General features: G+C 40.1%; 1 protein-coding gene across 5 annotated transcripts in view; it reads left to right on the top strand.

Annotated features, from left to right (window-relative positions):
• The window catches only part of KDM4B (lysine demethylase 4B), a 94,121-nt gene that overhangs the window by 46,857 nt on the left and 33,622 nt on the right, over window positions 1-13,642 (top strand). For 3 of the 5 annotated variants that reach the window (XM_075175300.1, XM_075175302.1, XM_075175303.1), the window contains 2 exons: window positions 10,804-11,000; window positions 11,501-11,533. In XM_075175300.1, coding sequence (XP_075031401.1) covers window positions 10,804-11,000; window positions 11,501-11,533 — 230 coding nt within the window. The remainder of the gene's footprint in view (window positions 1-10,803; window positions 11,001-11,500; window positions 11,534-13,642) is intronic. The other 2 variants (XM_075175301.1, XM_075175305.1) reach the window with 1 other exon arrangement.

The following is a 13,642-nucleotide window of genomic DNA, read 5'->3' as shown; positions in this document are numbered from 1 at the left end:
TATATGTCAAAGGCATAGCGTAAGAGAGAGCTCACCTAGGAAGGTAATTGCTCACCTTGGAGAAACGTAGACAGAGCCGTGCTAATTGCCTGCCAGATGGATGAAATGTTCTGCTAACCACAGCAGAACCTGCCTAGGCTGTAAAAAATACATAATAACCAGACTGAAGTTTAAAGATCAGCTTTTTAGGCACTGGTTCTGCTCTAATTGTAGAACACAGCATCAGTATTAGCAAAAAAAAAAAAGCAATGGCTGCACAGTTGTGTAGGAAACTAATAATGGGTAAATATGCTTGTATCTTTGTAAACTGATAACCAGGATGAACAGATGCTTAAAAAATCAAGTGGCAATTGATTTGGTGAGTACCCAAGTGATTCAACGAGCTGTCCTGTTCGGTTCAAAGCTTTTTGAGAACTAGTGAGAGGTTTTGGAGTCTCTTTCAGAACTGCTTAGGAGAAGTTGATGTGAGGGAACTGGAAGGGTGTATGTATAACAGTAACTAGGGCGTGATGCTGGATTTCGTGTCTTTAGATTGAAGTTGTAACCATTGCTGACAAGTAGCTTCTTACCATAAGAACAAATTGACCAAAACATCTTTATTAACTAAACATAGGGCCAATACACAGAGATAAATTTGTGTCTTCATCTGTATCAGACGTCTCTGGTATCTGTTTAGCATGTTCCAGGCTCAGGGTGGCAATTTGAGAGCTGATGGCTTTTGGCCATTGGTAACATGGGTTACCACAAACGTTCAGCAGAATTCTCTGCTTTCTCTCTTTAGGTTTTCCCTGGTCTTGTTTCAGCTTTTAAGTTATAGCAGGCGCTTGCCTCTTAAGTCTGATTTGCTGATCCTTCTAATAATTGCTTCTCTAATCTCAATGCTGAGTGCTGGTATGTGAGAGACAAAATTCATGTCATCTCTCATGTTGTGTTCTGCAAATGTCAATCCCCTTAGATTCAGAGCAAGGGTATAACATTCTCCTTTACTTCATGTCTTTAATTATATGGTGGTGTACCACTGGGAAATAGATGTCTTCCCTACAGCTGGACATTGTGCCCAGAAGTGTAAGAATTAACTGTTATCCCATTTATTGTCAATGTAAATGTCTCCATCTGTCCTTAAGGAACCTTGTGTTGCAGCTGACTTCTTTCCAGTCAAGGTGACTTTAAGGCCAGCCACAGCTTGTTTATTCCACCTAATCTGTGTGAAAAGCTGTGGTTGAACAGCACATCTGTCAGTTACTTGACTAGGGGTGGGAGAGAGACCTTCAGTTAATCTTGGGGCTCCCATAGATAATCCTGGTGTGCTGTCACTAGGTCTTTCCAAATACGTGATGGGAATTCATTTCAGCATTCTTTGCTATGCTGCATGGGGAGATCAAACTCTGGCAGGGAATGTTTTTTTAAGACGCAGTCCTATTTGACTAACATGAGTATCAATCTGTCACAGTGTGCAAAGCAAAAGGAGATCCAGAAGAAATGAGTTAAAGGGGTTTTTCATAGTGTTAGAGGTACTGGCACAATATTTCAGGAGTCAGCTGTAATCTGAATACTCTGCTTTAGACCTTAACATTACTGATTAAATAATAACACTTGAGTAGGTATGGTTTTATTTGTATATACTGTGGTTAATGTTTACCTGCATAGGCAGAGCCTAGAAATATTTTCCTTTGTACTCCATAGTTCGAGTTCTGTGGTCATTTGTCTTCCATTAACTCTTTGTCATGGTCTTTTTTCTGTTTGGTTGTTGAAGAAAGCCTGGTGCATGAAAGGCAGTGCATGATAGTTTTCATTCCTTACCATCAGTTTTTTTTTTTCTTTTTGTTTTGCTACATGAGCCTGCAGTTCCTTTCTGCGTTACTGTTTTGATTTGCTTTGTTTCTGAAAACTCTCGGATGCAGCCATCGACAGACAGAGGGTCTTATTACCTGTGTATTTAAGGCTTTACCCTTTTAAAGCCAAGTGGTTTAGTGTAGTGTCCTTCCTGAAGTTGAGGTGGCCTGTAAGTCTCCTGGTATTCAAAAAGGCACTTTTCAGAGTGTACAATTTTATAAGAAATTCAAGTGTACCTCACAGGTCGGCTTTTCTATTTCTTTTACAAACTGGACTGGAAATAAGTGGATAGGAGGGGAACAATTTCTTGCACTTTCCTTGATATTAAAAGCAGACGCTCCTGGATTGTAATGTCTGTGTTACTACGAGTTGGCTTTTCCATACCTTCATTTTATCTCCTGTTTACTCCAGAGATAGTGCTGGAATTATCTATCTTAATATCAAATAGGTTCAAGTTGCCTTTCCTTCCCAAATCCTACATTTTTCCGTTCTGAAATAGGTAGCCTTCATTTCATCCTGCACAGAATTCCCATGCAGACCTCCGCTCCGGTGCAGTTCAGTCCTGCTCTGCTGCTTAGTCATTTCTCTGGGGAGAAGGGGAAGACAAGTGAGACTCTTCTGTTTGGATTTTACTGGTACATAAAGGCGTCTTGAAGAGAGGTGCCTTTTGGATCTCAGACTGTGGTCTTTTACATAGCTTATTGCTTCTGAACCCTCTCCTGCCATGTTTGGGTTTTTTTTTTTGGTATAATATTGAAATAACAGATCTCGAATTTACATTTGGAGTATTTGTGATTTAAAGTTGTCAAGCATATAATTTTTGTTGTAAAATTGAAGCTTTCTTCTTACTATTCAGATGTTAGTAGGTTTTCTCTTAAAACATCTCCCTATTTTCCAAGAAAATAAAAATCATAAGGTTTTTGCAGAGACTGTTTGGTAATACTGTAAAATTGGTCCCTGAAATAAGGGAAATCAGACTTGTATTTTTGCAGTACTTTGTATGTATGCCTTAACTGACTCTAATTAGACCTTTTAAGCTTAGAATATTTTTAAAAAAAAGTCTAGTAAGGAAAATAATTTCCATAGTTTATTTTTGTAAGACAGATTCAAAAATTGCTCTTGTACAAAATCTTCCGCCTTTTTTGTGCTTTTTTTTTTGTTTTATTTGTAAACATCCCTAGTACCTTACTCTCCACAAAGCCCTGATTCTGTGCAATAAAGAGGAATTTTTACAGTGTTTTTCATGGTAAAGTGGAAAGGAGACAGTTATTTTTCTGAAACTGTCTCGGAGCTTCGTTTTATCAGCTCTCTTCCGAGATCCCCTTCTGAAGGTACTGATTGGGAGGTTGTTTGTCATCGTTTTTGTTAATGAAGGAAGAACACTTACACTTCTGTCAGCAGAAAAAATACACCCCGGAGGTTTCCAGGATTTCAGTCCTCGGGATGCCTGGCTGCTGCTGGACGCAACGGCTGACGTCCGTGAGGATGGATGGGTGCTAAATAGGTACCTGGCCTGCCCCTTCTGGATGTCCTACCCTTGAGAAGGGGCATCTGAGAAACTAATTTTAAATCCAGAACGTAACTATAAACTGTTCAGGACTTGATTCACAGAGGAAATGGGACATTTCTACCTCTGGGCAGCGATGGGAGCCGCGATGACTTCAGGCAGCTTGCCTCCCTCTCTCTTCAGTGTTTGGTGTAACCCTTAGAGCACTGAACTGGGGAGGATCTGGGTTTTTTAAACAGATTTTTTTAAACAGATTAGTCCTATTTATGCTATTCAGCCTAATTTACTTTAGCTTAATTACAGCAAGGTGTAAAGCATGCTGGTTTTGACTTTTTGAATGCTGCTTAGTAATGACTTTGTCAACTCAGGGTGACTCTCCAAGAGCCTGTGATGGAAACTGCCGGATCTCTGGGATGGAAAGTTGCCCTGAACCTGTGGAGTCCTGATGTTGCTGGCTTGACAGAGTCTCCCATTCTCTCTCTGCCTTGCTAACCCTGTGATTTATAGTGTGGAGGTTGTGGTGTGCTTTGTGGCTGCGGTAAATAACGATGTGAAGAATGTGCTCCCTGCAGCTTATTCGTTCAGCTTCTCTGTCACACAGGAGTCCATGATAAAGTCTACCAGCCCCAATCATTCATGTGTCAGAGCAGAGGCTTAAGAGTCATCTGGCTTTGAGGGTGCTCGTATGGCAAGGCCATCAAAAATCCCTTTTAAAAGTTGCCTTAGCATTGTGCTTTCCTGTGCAGCTGGTGTTGCTCCATTGGAATTGCTTCAGGAGTGACACATGGGGGCGTAGACATGAAGAAAGAGCAGTCTTACATTCCACCTAAGAATAAATAACTAAATAGTGCATTATGTTCACAAATTGCAGAAAGCTCTGAAAGGCAGTATAAAAGTGTGAAGTAGCTGTGAATTGCCATTACACTTTCTCATCAGGTACCTTTCCTTTGTGATGTCCTCCAGAGAAATTCCTTCAGTGTACTGAAAGGCAACATTTTTTACCCTTCTGCCTCTTCACTTTGTGCATGAAGAACACTTTAAAAATAAAGCCCACTTTTTATTATAGATTGCTTATGAACAGCCTTTTAATTTTTTTAACTCTATTTTGCTTTATTATTTGTCTTTTCTGATAGCCGTGCTTCTAATTTTCTTCCAGCTTGCTTCCCTAGGGGCCGTTAGCAGTTTCAGGGTTTTTGTGGTGTGGCTCATAGCTGGACGCTTCCTAATCTCAGTCATCAGGATTTAGATCTTGCTTCTACCCAACTCTAACTGCTTTGAAAATATGTGCTGGTGGGTCTAGATTATTACAGGAAAGAGACAGAAGCGCTTCATTTGGTGTGGTTTTCAGAGAAGACTTGATTGCTGTTTCCTTTAGGATTGATATACAATGTCTTGCCTCCTTTATTTATACATCAACCCTTCCTTGATTCTATCTTGTAGCATTTGGAGTTGCAAAAAATACATTTTCAGCTTCGTATCCTTTTGAAAAATGTTACTGAAGAATACTCGTTATTACCAGTGGAAAGAATTTCATAGTGCACTAGAAGCAAATCTTGGGTTCTCACTTTAGATACCGACACTTCATATTCCTCCAAACATAATTATTCATGTTTCTACAAACTGCCTATAGATCTTGGTTGTCATACATGGGATACAAAATGCTGGATTTTACTACTTCATCTGTTGGTTTACAGGTGTGTAATACAGCACAGTATTCGGCTTTCTTTTTAAAAGAAATGAATAAAAAGCAGATGATCAAACGGGAGGATAAAAGGATAACTTCACTTACTTAGTAAGAATTGTCTAGCGTGTCTGTCACCTCAGAGCTGTAGATCTTCGCCAAGCTACATCAGTTCATGCTCGCTGCTTGCTCAATGCATGAACACAAGGTGCTGACCTGCTGAAATGACATGTTTTCTGTGATCAACAGTGCTTGGTGGTAGACTGCTTTCACCAACTGCAAGTCTTACGATGCAGAAGAAATAATACCTTGAGATAACCTCAGAATGATGTTCACTATAGACTACATGATAACCACTGGATAAAAGTCTTTATTTTGTTTATCCCTTGTACTGGAATGAGCGTCAAAACAGAAAGGAAGTGGTACTTCATTGAATCCCTTTCTTGTAGTGCTGCTGAGAGCACTGCATTTCCTTATCTGTCCTTTCAGCCTTATCCGAGACATGTAACTTGGGACCCCACTGAGGAGGTCTTCCCCCCTGACTGACCTTTAGCTGTGGTTGTGTTCGTCTTGCAGGAATGAGGATTTGCGTATATTTCAGATTAGATTCAGGTGTAGTCGGCATCCTTACAAGTGTAGTCTACAGAATAGTAAAAGATAAAAAAGAATTCTGGCAGAGAATTTGCCAAAAGAAGAAAAAAAAAAAAAAAAAAAAAAAAAAACCCAACCCACCAAAAAAAAACCAAACCAGGAAGAAAGCTCCTTGTAATGTATCAGCAGAAGCCTGATGCCAGCTGGAATGGGTTATTATTTTATTTGCCTAAAATGAAGCATATCACATAGCATTTTATATTATACCTTGAACCAGAATCCTCTTATTACAAATGGGGTGGAGCAGGGTAAATCTGACTCCCCAGCTAACACCACTTGCCACTTACCCAACTCTTCTACCCACGAAAATCCACATGGAACCTTACGGAAGCAAGTTAAGGAAGCATGCAAGGAGAAAGTGTGCCCTGCAGCCAGGGACCAGGGAGAGTGCTTGGAAATCTTTGCCTAATTGTTTTGTTTATGAAACTCTCTAGAGGATTTCAAGTGGGTTTCCTAATGAACTGGTTTGTTGTTGAGACTTACGCCAATGCTGGTAATTACACTAGAAACAGGGGGTCAAGAATCATCTTCTTTCCCACAAGCTTTCAACTACCAACCATTAAACACACAAACTATGCATTTTAGGTTTTTCTCCTTCTTCTCAAAGTTTAACTCCTTATTTACTTGCAGAATACGTGCCACTCATCTTTCAGGCACATACTTGCAATCTATGTGCCTTTGTCACTTTTGAAACCTTGGCGATCTGTGAGAGCATTGCTGTACAGGGTCTGAGTGGAAATGTAGCTTTGGACTGAGTGGAAGGAAAATTAAACTGGAGCCCAAACTAGTTTATTCTGTCATATTGGATGAGTATTAACTAGGTCTCAAGTAAGAGACTTAATTATCTCTGTAATCCGATAACAAATTGGATAGCTGTGTAAGAGTATTATATTGGGAGGACTTTGCGTTTCTCCCAAAAGCTGAAACTTTATACCTCGTCCTGGAAATTTATGGAGAGAAGTTTAGGAGCATTGCCTGTATTAGCAATATGTGTTCTTATAATACACTGCAAGAATTTCTCAGCTGCGTTTTGAACGTAACCATCTTTCTTTCCCAGTAACTTGCTTTTATGCTTCATTGTTATGAAAAAGCATATACAAAAGCTTTAAGCAAAGATTTTGGTCTGGCATTTAATGGTGACATAATAGCTGAAAGAACTTAAACTTTGAGTGTGTTGGGTTTTCTTATATTTAAATTTCCATTAAGGCAAAGTGGGAGGCTAGCTGAGTCTTAAACAACTGTGCAGTGGGCCCTGATTTCACCTAAATGTGAGGGGATTTTCCATGAGAACCAGAGGTGCCAACTTAAATATATCATTTTTGTGACTGTTTCTACGTAAGGAGAAGGGTTATTTTGCATTAACTTTTTATATGTTATGGAACAGATGGGGTTCAGTTTAGTGTTAATAGCAGGGAAGTGAGGGAAATGTCCTTACAAAAATGATGCTGAAGGTTGAGGTTGAATGAGGCTGCATTTTTCCATATATCATTTCATTTTATTACTGCAAGGAGAGCGTCTTTTTATTTGACTGTTATTTTATATAGACTTATTAGTGTTTTTATTTTAAAAAATGTAGCAAGTAAGATAATGGTTACATGTTCAGTAGCCAATTTCCCACTATCAGTCTTCAAGTTATAATTGGTGAGACAGGGTTCCTGGTGTGGTCAGATATTTTACCACAGTCTCCAAATTTGAGCAGCAGATGATAAAATGATAAGTAGAGGAAGAATGTTGGTTTTCTGTGTTTGAAAAGTGCTTCATTCTGTGTATTCCCTTATAGTATTTTTGCATGTGCTTAGATTGCAAGTTGCCTTTGCATGTTTTTATCCTGTATGGGTAGCAAAGCCATTAGCTTATGAAAAAGCAGAGATGAGGCTAGGAACAGCCTTCAGAAGATGGAACAAATTAAGTTCCTGCAGATTTGGTGAATATAGAAGCTCCTCTTTTCTTGTTGCTGTCTTGGGTCTCAGATCCCCCGTAACCGAAGGCAAAGAGCTAACCCTAAAACTGTTATGATTTTTGTTTTGTTTTTTTCCACCCCCATTTTCAGGACTTGCAGTTGGTCCTTGGAGATCCAAGTTATGAATATTCTGTTGTTTGATCTGTCGCTCTGACAGCCTTGCTGTTCCCGAGCAGTTCGGTGTGGCGGTCTGGCTACCAAATGGGGAACAACAGAGGAGAGACAGGAAGATATTTGATTAGATCTCAGAGTTCCTTAAATTTCTCACCTGTCATTTTGACATGACAGGCGTATCCTTCATGGTGCCATTTAGTCATGGCCTGTGCTTTGGGTGACCATATCGCTCTTAAATTTTTCACAGGTCTACTGGTATGTAGGAGTTCTGTGAATACCTGAATCGGGGCTTTGTGGTTCAGTTTTGGCTCACATAAAGGAAACAAGATTTCGTATCTCTCCTTAGTGGTGATGTTTAAGTGTAGACATGTTAATTGTTTGTTTGTTTCTATAAAGTTTAATAATAATGGAATATGAATGTGTTAAAATTTGGGGGGGGGAAATGGAATATGGAAAGATATGTTCTGGAGAAATTGGGATAGGGAGAGGCAGAAGTGGGGGGTGTAGGCATATCTCTTAGGAAATACATGTGTTTATGACCGCAATTAAGTACTTGGAGAGAAATACGACTCTGTGTATATGGAAGGGGAGGCAATACATGGAAATGGGTATCATTGACAGGGAAACACAAGCTTGCTATTTTTGCTGTGCTCTAATGGAATAGAGCAGGTAATTAATTGCAAAGGAAATTTCTTGCCCTTCTCTACCCGCAGTCGCCTCCTCTGATCTCCTCCGTTCTCCTCCCTCTCTCGCATCTCACACACACATGCACATTCCCTTTTGCAGTCGTATTGGAAGCATCTGCTGTACTAAGCAGGATCTCACTGCTGAGTCTGAGGGAAGGGTATGGAAAAATGCCCTGGCCGTTATGGGAATGTGAATGTGACACAACTGCAGCAGCTGAGGAAATATAACTGTATGGTCTGGAAGAAGCCCCAAAGGAAAGAGGCTTTGTAAATTATTCATGCTTGCTAGTGTGAAAGCAATAAAATTAAATTAAAATTGAAATATAAACATACATCATGTTAGATTTGTGTAGAGAAAGGAACTTGGCTACTGCAGGCTTCTGGTGTTGCGGTATGCTGGAGATTGCAGCCCACGGTGTCATTTCTCTGAATAGCAGTCTGAATAGCGTCCAGATAGCTCAGTATGTGTGTACTTTACATTCTTGTGAGACTCTTAAGCTGACGGTGGTTGGAGACCATACTTGAGACCTTTAGACCCCTCTGACTCAGGATTTGCTCCGCTTGACTTGAAGGAATTGACATCTGTGTGCTGCAGCATATTGGTTCTAGGTTAGGATCAGAAAGTGGACTCTTCCCCTTTTAAGCCATTTTTCATACTTTGTAGAGGCAGAGGAGGTTAATCTCCGTAGTTCGTTGATGATGTGTGCTGTGGGGTGCTCTTCTGTATTCCTCTTTGTAGCAGTGCACAGGTGCTTTTAAAATTTCTTTAGGAAAAGTGATTGAAAATGTGCTCAATACAATTCCCTTAAGCCAGTAGCGATGGAGGTGCTGGTGAGAAGCTTCTGCCTGGCCAGGAATTTGAAGCATGGGTACCATCTGTGTTCTGCCGTTCTTTGGCCAAATTGCATTTCCAGCCTTTCTGTCCCGCGCTATTTTTCATTAAATGAATTGAGTTTTCCTGAAAGTGCCTGTCCATAAATACTCCTTCCCACTCAGCACACTCAGGTTATTACTGCTCTCCCAGTCAGAGCAGAGCAGAAGGTAGCCAACGGTCTTTGCAAAATGAAAAACAGGAGTTGGAAGGGAAGTGGGAGAGCCGAGAACTGTACAGAAAGACTCTCTTTTCTCTCTCTCTTAACTATGGCCATAAATCTTTTAATAATGCTAGTGAAAAATGAAAGAAGAAAGGGGAGAAGCAAGTTTAATTTAATGCATTTCTGCTAAGAGAAAGGATAGAATAGTTTTGAAAAGGTGTGGAGGGAGGGTGAAAAACAAGTCCTGCAAAGTGGCTATAATTACCTCATCCTCAATTTGAAGTTGAAAAGCAATTTAGTACAAGTGCATACCAAGCAATGCTTTGCACTGTGGAGCAGAACTAAAAAGGGGGCTCAACTTCTCACACACAACAGCAAAGCTGTAGTTGCAGCTCCCCTGAGGCAAGCGGGTATTGGTGTGTTGCTGTGTCCTTTTCAATCCCGTAACTTCTTTTGAGTTAAAAGTTGAAGAAGACTCATTCAGTCTGTATCTGTGTCCTGGGTGAGAATCCCCTTGCTAGACTCCGTCTGTTAATTCTCTGCTTCATCAGAGCAAATGGATATCCAAGTAAAAACGCCTGTAAGTAGTCTTTGTGTAGGCACGTACAATGGCAAGGGTGTAATTCCAGAGGTTAATTTTAATGAGCATGTGCTAGTTGAAATGAATAATGCACATTTTCTTTGGCTTAGGCATATGTGGTTTAGATGCAGAATGTAGTTATCGTGGTAGCCTTTTTTATTTCTCTACAGTCTTGTGAAGGATTTATGTGCATGTATAATTATGAAGCTTAACTGCCTTGTTCACTAGGTTAGTCTTTTGTCCCTTTAAGGCTTTTTTCAGTTATGAAGTGATATTATTAATCTCTTTTCAGCCTGAGAAGATCCGCAAGAGACTGGCTAATGGGGGGAGCATAGGTTTGAGGTCAGCCTCAGACCTGGTCTACATCGGCCAAAGTTATTACTGTCTAATGACTGTAAGACAGTAGATGAGTAGTAGTAACCGGTGTCAGTTACCAGAAAGTTTTAGCCTGGTTGGTGGGCTTAGAGGGAGAAGAAGATTCTTGGGAACAGAGTCTTCAGCTACCCTCAGAGAGCGTGGCAGCTTGTGCTGTCTCTGGTTTTGCCGAGGGCGGGTAGAGTCAATGCTTTCCATTAAGCTGAAATACCCACGTATACATCAATGCGATTCCTAGCATTGACCCGCTCTAGTAACCCACCACAGGCCTTAGAGACAAAATGGGTAGAGTGTTAGTTTGCCTCTGGAGAAAGGCAGCTGACGAGAAAAGAAAATGTTCCTCTGATCTGATGTGGTGTTGATGTCTGGATCTCTCTTGCAGTGTACTTGCCGCAAAGACATGGTGAAGATTTCCATGGATGTCTTTGTGAGGGTTCTGCAACCGGAACGTTACGATTTATGGAAACAAGGAAAAGACATTGCTGTCCTGGATCATATGAAACCCACAGCTCTGACTAGCCCAGAACTAGATGCCTGGAATGAGACGAAGGCAGACTTGAAGGCTAAATTGCTTCGCAGGTAAAGAGGGAAAAAAAAAAAAGGAAAACAGTTGTGTCTGAGCACTGTGGTTGATTTTAATTGCTAAGATTTTAAACACTATAATTCTTATTTTGAGATAGTTTGAACTCTTCTTTTTTTTTCCCCCTCCCCCCACCCCCTTTTTTTTTAATGCTTCCTCTTGTAATTTTTCTTGGGTAATGTGCTCCCTCATTGTTCTGTTTCCTTTAAATGTTATAGAAGCACATGTTTTCTGAAAGTAGGACGCTGTGTGCCCCCTCACATCTCATCTCTTATCCTGGAAGACAAAAAATCTATAGTAAACATTAATAGCTTTGCTTATCAGAAAGCAGGAGGGAAAAAAAAACGTCAGTTGCAAAAGGGATTTTATGCATGCCTTTCTGTGCTTCCTTTGATCTCTGTATTAATTTTCTACAAGTTTGTGGGTTTTGTGTGTTACAGCATGCTTGAATTGAAAATTTGGCATGCTAACCTTTTACTGTTGGAATCTTGCTTTATAGGATAGGAGATGAGGAAGAGGACAACAAACACCGGTATGTGACTTCCCTCATCAACTTAAATGACTTCATTCTTTTTCCTGTCAAGTTTCTTAAAATAGTAACTCTGAAGGTGTTTTCCTTTTTCAGTTAGTTTTTTGTGTCTGCTTCCTTGAAAGGGCGCAGAAAATCCTTGGGCATCGAGGTTTCTCAGACTTCGTCTTGGTTTTGTGTGGTTTTGTGAGATCTCCTCTTGCATCGTTAGAGAAACTCATTTATCTCGTGCCCCTTCTGGTTTTCCATTCTTCAGTGTGCAGTTAACCTACTGAATTAGTAGTGATGTGTAATGATGTGGATAAAGCTAACTGGTCACCGAAGCAGATAGTTAATAAAACGCTGCTGCTGTCTCAGAAAGTGGAATTGAACTAGAGTGTGTTAGACATGGGCTGCCAATGGGAGAACTTTCCTTCGTCATCAAGCTTGCTTGAAGAATGAGACTCTATATTATAGGAAATCAAATTATCATAGGGCTTTAATGTACTCAGATGTAAAGTGTGTGCCCTTCCATGTGCTGCCTTACCCTTCTTTTTTTACATCATTCTCATTCCTGCTCTGCCCAAAGTGCTTGCAGTGTAGCACACACAGCTTACTTCTTTTTGCTCTCATCTAGTATTTGTTGAATTTCTGGTGTGAGTGTTGGCAGTCTCTGGAAGTTGTACCGCTTCATCCATATGTAATATTCTGCTTGTAATTTCAGTTCCAATATTATGTCTTTGAAATCCAGGAAAAAAGCTTTAAAGAGATGTTAGGTTTCTGGGGCCATCTTTGATAGGGATTTTGAGTAACAGTTTAAAAACTATTGACCTAATAATTTGATGATAGCTGATTTATTCTATCAAAGAAAAAGATAACATACTAGTAAGTGTGTCTCTCTTTCTCTAGCACTGGTCTTTATTGTCTTCCAGTTTTCAGTCACCTGCTGTTGCTTTGGACTGGTGGTCCTGTGTCCTGCGTTTTCTACGTGAAATGATTTGTCCGTTATTCTACAAATGCTGAAGTGGGAAAACGTGTTTCCCACTAAATCCGTGCTCCAAAAGACATAATAAATAGGGTATTTTGGCAGATAACTGACCTCTGCAACGTTGTTCCACTCCAGAGATTATATTCCTAAAATGTTTTCAGCTATTCCTTCTGTAGTGAGCTTCAGGAGAAGCAGTCTGAGAGTCAGAAGTTGCGATTTATGCTCTATGGACAATGACTGTCTGAACTCCAGTGGGTCCCTGGATCTTTTTCTTCCACATCAGGAACTTGGGAATCTCTTTACTGCCTATGGCTACTAGGGGTTGCTTAGCTATATGTAATGTTTGCACAGTGTAAGGTATTATATGAACACCGAGGATTATTTTCCCTCTTTGAGCTTATTGCTTAGCAGAGGAGCCTCTCTCTCAACCTGAGCTATTGCAAAAGACTTTTTTTTCCCTTATCTATTCATTGTTTCCTAGATTATTTCAGTATTATCCTGAAGCAGTTTTGACTACTGCTTAGCAGTAGTCTCTCTCCTATGCTTATGTCTTGGAAAGACATAATTTTACTTGAAGACTGACTTTTCTCAGCAGGATGGACTTCACTGGAAGAATGGGATTCACCTCTGCCCAAACCTCTTCGCAGTTGTATCTACTTAATTTAAGTCACTTTGTGGTCTGTTCTTCAAAGAGTTTTTAGCTGCTTTTTTGCCAGCTCTCTTGGAAAATGTAGCTTTTAAACTCGCAGAGAGGTATGTTATTTCTTCTCTAAGGTCATTCATACTTGGTTACTTTGAAAAACTCAACTTTGTTTACTTTGTGGCTTCAGCGAGAGACTGTTTTAGTCTAGTCCACAAAAAGCCTGTTTCTGGTATGTGAATAATGTCAGATACAGAACATCTTCACTTCTGGAAATGTACAGCCTTCAGCTTGTAATTCTGGAAGCACAGTTTCTTTATGTGGTGTGTTTTCTGCCTGCACTGCAAAAAGATCTTTTTTATCTACTGTGAGTATAAAGCTTTGTGATTTAATTTTTGCCTGGCATTTCTACACCATGGGAATAAAACACACACTTTACTAAAAATAGCTTGTAACACTTGATTCTACTCCAGTGCTTTCTTGACCAGCTGTGGAAAGTTCCAGC

The sequence above is a fragment of the Calonectris borealis genome, chromosome 28 (assembly GCF_964195595.1).
Source record: "Calonectris borealis chromosome 28, bCalBor7.hap1.2, whole genome shotgun sequence".
In the NCBI taxonomy this organism is placed as follows: domain Eukaryota; kingdom Metazoa; phylum Chordata; class Aves; order Procellariiformes; family Procellariidae; genus Calonectris; species Calonectris borealis.
This window is presented reverse-complemented; position numbering and strand designations above follow the sequence as displayed.